The following is a 7,500-nucleotide window of genomic DNA, read 5'->3' as shown; positions in this document are numbered from 1 at the left end:
TTTTAACGTCATTGTCATTAGTAACTTTTTGGCACATTTTTCATATTCCTTGAACATTTTATTCAGAATATTTTTTCTGTTTACATTGTGTGAATTACGATTTTTTTATCTATAAATATATACTTACTATAAATTAAAGTAAGCTAATGTTCCAGTGCCTCAATATTATGGTAATGAATATTTTTAAAAATCGCAAATATCATGACATAATTTGATGTGAAATCAAACAAATCTCTATAAAAATGACTTTAATGATAAAATTGTGATAATGTTCTATAATACATACATTGAGATTTCCAGACATGTTACACACTGCACATAGTATCGACGTAAGTCTAAAATAAACCTAACAAATGTCCAGAAAACATTATTTTTAACTTAAATTAGCACTAGTTTCACATTAAAGTGTACCTCTTTACCTTGGCTTTTAATGATCCTCTCAATTGGCCAACAGGAATGTAATATCATTTTACAGAAACTACAAAAGTTATGAAAAGGGTAGTAGGACTTGCATGTTCAAATCCTGCGACTGAATCGAGGACTTTAGCTTTTTCCTTTACAAAAAGAGAATATCAGCCTTGAACTTCATACCTTTCAAGTTCAATAATGATTTAATGATTGTTAAACATTCTTAAATATTTCTGAGTACTTTTTACTTCTTAAATTAAGATGGGATGCCCAATCCTTATATTTAACAAATCTATCAACCATTAAATCTTGTGAAGTAGAATCTTTTCTCATACTTCTACCCCAGTTTGATACAAAATTTGCCAATGATAAGAATTCTTTTCCTCAGCAAGAGTTCAACTTGTTCGCCTCACTTGGGTGACAATATTCACGTATGAACCTGAGCCATGGCTGGTGCAGGGGAATGGGCTGGACTTGCTCCCTGTGTGAGTTGGTGCAATGCATGCTGACGGGCTCGCATTTCAGCGGCCTTCAACTGCTCCAGATGGAACTGCTGCCGCTCCTGTAACAGCTGCTGCCTCTGTAGTTCCAAACTCTCTCGTTCCCGGTCCATGATCGTTTCGAGTTCCTCAAAGTGACGTAGTTTGATTTCCAGCTTCTTCATTTGTGTCTCTACCAGAAGAGCAACCAGAGACTTGATCTTCCTCTCTTCCACCGCAGCCAGATGTTTAGCCTTGACTGCGGCTGAACCAAGAGCTGCACTGGCTGCTTGTTGAACAGAGGCATCCTTGCGTAATCTTTCTCGTTCTGCGTCCAACTTTTTCTCTTCTGGACTTTCTTCCTTCTTTTCTTCTTTCACCTCCTTTTCTTCTTTCTTTTCTTCCTCTTCTCCTTCCTTCTTTTCTTCGGGCTTCTTTTCTTCTGGTTTGTCAACTTCCATGGCCTCTTCCTTCTTCTCCTTGTCAGCTTCCTCCTTCTTTTCTTCTTCCTTCTTCTCTCCATCCTTCTTTGCCTCATCCTTCTTCTCTGCCTCTCCCTCCCCTTCCTTCTTCTCCTCGCCTTCTGGTTCGGTGCCAGCAATGCCAGACTTGGCCAAGCCAGCAGTGGGGTCAACCTTTCCTTCATTTGAGGCAGCATTATCAGCGACATTCTTGATGTGCGAGTCAAGGAGAGCAGCTGGGACCTCATCCTTGATCCTGCAGAACTCATCCATGGCTGCCTTGGCTGCAGAAGCAGCAATCCTGGGGTCAACGACAGATGCCAAGAAAGCAACAGTGGACATAATAGGGTTTCCAGACTTGCTGAAGGGAATGGGCTGGTAAGCAAGGGGCCCAAGGGCTGTAGGAGTGGGTCCACTGCCAGCCTCAGGATCTTCCAGGTAAGGATCCTCAATGGGGAGGCGCAGGAACTGCAGGATACATTCGTCTTGTGTTCTAGTACCCACATGTTCACAAACCTTGTTCCAGTCATCCTTGTACATCTATAAAAATAAATAAAACAATTAACAATACACGCAAATCAATTTCATGGGACACAATACTGACCGTTTTCACTGGTCATCATATTAAATAAACTACTGATAAGAATATTCCACATCAGTGACGATTGCCAAAGCGTACCTTTCACACACACTACAAAAACAACATACATTGATTGCTTCCCTCTAAAAAAAAAAAAATTCTTGGTAATGTATAAGATATTTTGTACACCCTAGACTGAGTAGTTGTTTTCCACCTTTCATGGACAATAAACATTCCTTCCAACAACTACTTACTTCAAGGGCTTCAAGCAAAAGCAGAGTTTCCTGTTCAGTCCATTCTCTGGCCTGACTTGCTGCTGACTTGTTCTTGAGAGCTCCTGTTTTCTTAGAATACTGATCCAACTTCAGGCCAAATTCTGTACCAATACCAAATTCTGGTTTCTTATCTACAGGCTTCTTGTCAAAGTCCATAAGTTGCTTAGCTGCGGATGGCTGATTGACCTGTAAACAAATAAAAAGCATTATTTTTTTCATTTTAACAACAAAAAAACTTGTTTCAAGTAGGTCTAAATAAAGGTCAACTAATATCATAAAAACCTTGCAAATTCATCTAGAGGCCAATTTCTACATCAAAAGACAAATCCTGTACATAGACCTAAGACTAACAGTGAAGTCAAATCAAACAACAGCACAGGCAACTCTGTGCCACCCATACCTTTGGAGGATTGATGGACTGCAGACCAGCTGGAGTGTCGGCCAACACATGGAAATGAGAGGTAGGTGGAGGACCCATAGGAGTTGGACGGGCATCTGCATCAACCTGAAGTTAAGCCAATATTAGTTTTGGTACTTTGATTAATATTCTTACAATCTGATATGTCAGCCTATTGTAAACACACACTTTTAACTAATTTTTCACTCTCCAATACTGTATCATTTGAAATGTCCCATGGACGAGGAGGAGGAGAGGAGAGGAGAGGAGAGGAGAGAGAGAGAAAAATACCTGATAATTGATAAGCCCCCACTGTTCCAAGAATGCATGGACACGCATGACAGCGCAGACATCGCCCGCCAGATTACGGCGACAAGCTGTAGAGGTCAGGTACTCTGTTGGGTTTAATCTGAAAATTACAAAGGGTATTAAATCATTAAAATGCGACATCCCACTTCATTAGATAGTTCTCATAACTAGTAGGCCTATATCGACTTTTATATCTAAAGGTATAAAATATATTAGTTATACCTCTTAAACCATATTCTTCGATAATGGTCAATAGTAACAGATTGCAATCGGAAACAAGTGTAGAGTAGTTGATTAGCCATTTGTACCTATTATCTTTACTAAGAAGTGCATAACATCATGCAGACGCCTAGGTATGGTTAGATATTTGCGAATTTATGGTACCTAAGACCTACGGTAACGTCTCAACGTAATATTCTTTAATCAAGAATGCACAAATCAGATGCAACAGCTTTTTCAACTCTAGACGAAGACTGCATACACAAACGAGCTCAAAATTCCATATAGTTTTAATTTCAGAGCTGGTATTACTGAGTACTATCATCTTCAATATGAAATAATCAGTATCTCGCTTATACATCCAAAGTTTTAAAATCCGACTTTTAGAAACCCTTTCTATTGAATTGCCCTTTACTACAGTAATGACCAATTTCAAATCAAATCAAATTTACCGATTCTGTGATGTACCGACCGTTGAGTCAAGTCTAACAGAAATATTTTAATTCTTACTTATACGGCTATTTTCAAACATTAGTGCTTTGTACTCAGTAAGTTACAACATATAACAGGGAGTCTCGACAGAAGCACATTTCGTGTGTAAAAGGACACAAAACTTTAATTTTTTTTTTTTAGATATATTTCACAAAATATTTTGTCATAATTTTTTTCTGATATTTGTATGAAAGTGTTCCTTGAACATTCACGAGCTCATATCTATGTGTAATGTCATAATCAAATGCCATATGCATGATTGCAGCAAGCAAAAATCCACATAGGTGTACCTAGGCACTCATTAGTGACATACCTCTCCAGGTATTTAGCGGGTCTCATGTTCAACATCCGGGAACTAGCCACAGCAGTCCTTTAATACTTGTTTGGTTGTTAACTCATCCATGTGCCTATACTATTCACTAGCTAACTCAATCTGACCCCCCCCCCATCCGCAACAGTACCCTTAAAACTTGCAGTACCTTGTTAAACTGAAAATTCATATTCTTTCTTCTATTTTTCTCCTACACAATCTCAAAAAACTCAGTGTAGGAGAAATAAGATGAGAAAAAGGATTAGGGAAATCAGGAGAAACAAATTCAAAGAATAATATATCATATTAACACTGATATTAGTAAAATGCAGTAGTCTTTAATCACATTACATGGCTATCTCTCTCTTAATATCTAACTACAGAGTTCCTCTTACCTGGAAATCAAACCTTCGCCATCCTTGATCACTTTTGAATTTGTAAACTGTGCTAAGTATGTGGCATAGTCCACCTGCAGGTTTGAAGTCAAGGAAACATTTCATCTGAAAAAATGAGAATGTCAAAATTATGAAAGTCATAGTAATCTTTTTCATAACACATCAAGGTTTATAAAAAATATATGTAAAATGAATTATAAGAAATAAAAATATCTTCAACTACAACCTTAACAATAATTCAAACAACATTAATAACTCACGACTTGATCTATCTACAGTAGAATGCAAAAATTACCATTACATGAAAGCAATAGAACTCACCGGTAATTTTGTCATTGGAGGTTTAGTGACCTTTTGGCCACAGTTATCTTCCATAAACTGTAGGAGCTGAATAACCAACTGGGACAGGCCCTTGTTGGTTGGTGGATCTGCAGCCACATACTGGAAAAAAGTTGCTTACATTAACCAAATGTTTCTTCATCTCCAACTGACAATTTTTTCTTACCTTTTTCCCTACATCTTAATGGGTTCCTAAAGAGCAATACACAAAAAGAATGAACACCTACTAATATAACAACAGCTAAATAAGCATTTCTCAATCACACCAGAATATTATATTCCATTGTCATATCTAAAATACAATGAGTATCTATAAAGCACAAAGTTAAATAGGATTTTACAGTTACTGGTTAATCTTTATGGTATGGACACACTAAGTTAGGGCAAAGTGATGATATATTTTGTGGCAGACAAAAATTTACAGTCATCAGTACAAGAAATAATCTGCAAACACAATAGGCAACACCACAAATAAAAGAAAAAGTTTGTGTAAAGAGTTGTTCAGAGTCTAAAGTTTTCCTAATGTTCCCAAGCTTCATTTCTAGCTTGCCACAAGTATGGGGGGAGACATTACAACAAATATAATACAAACAAAAGAACTACCTTTAATACAAAATAATGAAAAATGTACTTAAATGCCTTTCTACCTATCGAGAATTATAAATAATATAAATAAAATGATGCATCAGTAAGAACCTCTCAGGAATATATCAGTATTTTTTGTGTGGAGGGAGAGGATAAAACAGGATAATATGTACTAGAGGAAACTATATGCATCTCATTCCTGACATAAAAGATATAGGAAAATATTCTGCAATTTTGACATTCTGATGCAAGCCACAATTTTTTTTATAAGGCCTTCAGGGATTCAAAACCAAGTGTCTGTTAAATTGATGAGTTTGTGACAAATTTTGAATATTGTTTTCATATTTTACCCCATAATCTCCCTGATAACCTTCATGCCATTCTCTATTATCAGGCCATGTTTTGGGGTATAGAGGGCATAGCATCATTTCCATAAATGAGTATTACAGAGTAAAAGGAATCCACCAGTATCATCATATTCATTTACCTAATGAAGACCTATCATAAATCATGGTGTCTAAAGTGAATCTAACATAACACCTAAGCTTTACACAGCCTTCTAACCTTGCAATATGCATGATTCTCTTACTATTTTCCATCGCACATTATATAAATAAAAGTAATGGTATTGCTTATGAAGTGACTGCACCCACTGAGACTACTCCAAGAAAGTCCACAAACATTACCATTTGAACCAAAAACATTCCTAAACCAGGGGCTTTTCCCCCAGACCCCATCCAATCCCCTTAATTCCCAATTAGAGGCTCTGCTTCCCACCCAATTAGGGTAAGCCCTAACATCAGGAATGCTTTTGGGTTATGACACTGTTTGTGGATTCCCTAGAGTCGCTGGAATAATAGGACTTAATCTCAGAGCAATGTGGTAATTTTGTTATTACTTAATGAAATAATACGTAAAAGTATGGATGGCTGTGAAAAACATAACAGCTCAGTATCATACTTCAATGTTGTTTTTCAAACCATTTTTTACTTAATTAATATCTAATTTGCAATAGAAATCTCACAGTTGAAAAGCATTTTTAATTTGGTAAATATTCAGAATACCTTTGCATGTCCAATTGATCTCAAGTGGTATCAATAGATTCCTCTCTCTGTCTCTCTCTCTATTACCCACATATGTAGAAATTATGTGGCAGAAATACTCATATTCTTGGTCTCAATAACAGGAAAGGGCATGACTGGTATTAGGGAAATTGTGAAAAAATATAAATAATACAGAGAATTGTTCAACATCTCGTCAGATAGAGGGTGCTGTACCCTTCTGCCACTGCCCTGGACAACAAAGAATCCACCACACATGTATAGCACGATAGAGCATAGGACAGACTCTACATCTAGCGCTCCTGCAAGTCTTTCGTATAGTCTATCCTGCTGTGGGTGTTTGTTACTAAGAATGACGCACCCTCCAGAGACAAAGTCCCAAAATCAAAGTATCATGCGAACTTAAAAATCCAAACCTAACCTTTCCTAGCATATATGTATAGCAATGCGATACAAGGAAATGGACACTACCATCTTATAGAGCAGAAGAAATAGAACAGGATACAACATAGTTTAAACTCCAGCAGCCCCATATTCACAGCTAAAATACCCCCTACATATCACCACTCAGATTCAAAGTCACTCATCTTGTTTACCTTGCCAGGAATAACATAACACTGACTACTTAACTCATTACTGCAATATCCCAAATAGTTCATATGTTACTATGCGCATGTCAAAACATTTGGGTAATTATCAGTGTCTGCTGTTAAACATTTATGCTTTTGAAGACTTTTACTAATGTTTTTTTTACTTTATTTACATGTTTTAACATTTATCTATATACTTATTTAAAATTATTTGCATATCATGTGTTTCAGAATTCCAGACACCAGCCGCAAGATTTGACAATTCGAAGCCAGCCACTTCATGACAGGTGGCTGGTAAGAGATGTTGCGTTTCCAGTGTTGTGTTGATTCTGGGTTATTCTTAAGATTATACAGTGGCATTGAAGAAGAAATAGACTTTAGTAACCATCCCACCTGAGCCCAGCAAGTGCCCCAAATACCAATAAAATAAAATAAAAATAAAATAAATGCAATCCAGACGGCAGAAAGAAGCGAATGAAAGTTTGACATTTACAGATATAAAGGTGTTTGGTTTATTATCTTATGGTGTGAATATCTTTCCATACAACCAAGGTGAAGAGAATGTTTCCCGGGGGGTGTTAGGGGGCAGAGCTCCCCATC

The 7,500-nt window shown here is 36.9% G+C and overlaps 1 protein-coding gene across 1 annotated transcript in view; it reads right to left on the bottom strand.

Annotated features, from left to right (window-relative positions):
- Positions 1-235: 235 nt before the first annotated feature.
- Positions 236-7,500, bottom strand: part of mor (SWI/SNF- related protein mor) — an 8,085-nt gene continuing 820 nt past the window's right edge. The window contains exons 2-8 of the mRNA XM_070139814.1: positions 4,647-4,766; positions 4,326-4,430; positions 3,305-3,453; positions 2,892-3,054; positions 2,604-2,708; positions 2,183-2,389; positions 236-1,888 (exon numbers count right to left, since the gene is read on the bottom strand). Coding sequence (XP_069995915.1) covers positions 836-1,888; positions 2,183-2,389; positions 2,604-2,708; positions 2,892-3,054; positions 3,305-3,453; positions 4,326-4,430; positions 4,647-4,766 — 1,902 coding nt within the window. The 3' untranslated portion in view covers positions 236-835. The remainder of the gene's footprint in view (positions 1,889-2,182; positions 2,390-2,603; positions 2,709-2,891; positions 3,055-3,304; positions 3,454-4,325; positions 4,431-4,646; positions 4,767-7,500) is intronic.

Source organism: Penaeus vannamei, chromosome 26 (assembly GCF_042767895.1).
Source record: "Penaeus vannamei isolate JL-2024 chromosome 26, ASM4276789v1, whole genome shotgun sequence".
Taxonomy (NCBI): Eukaryota; Metazoa; Arthropoda; class Malacostraca; order Decapoda; family Penaeidae; genus Penaeus; species Penaeus vannamei.
This window is presented reverse-complemented; position numbering and strand designations above follow the sequence as displayed.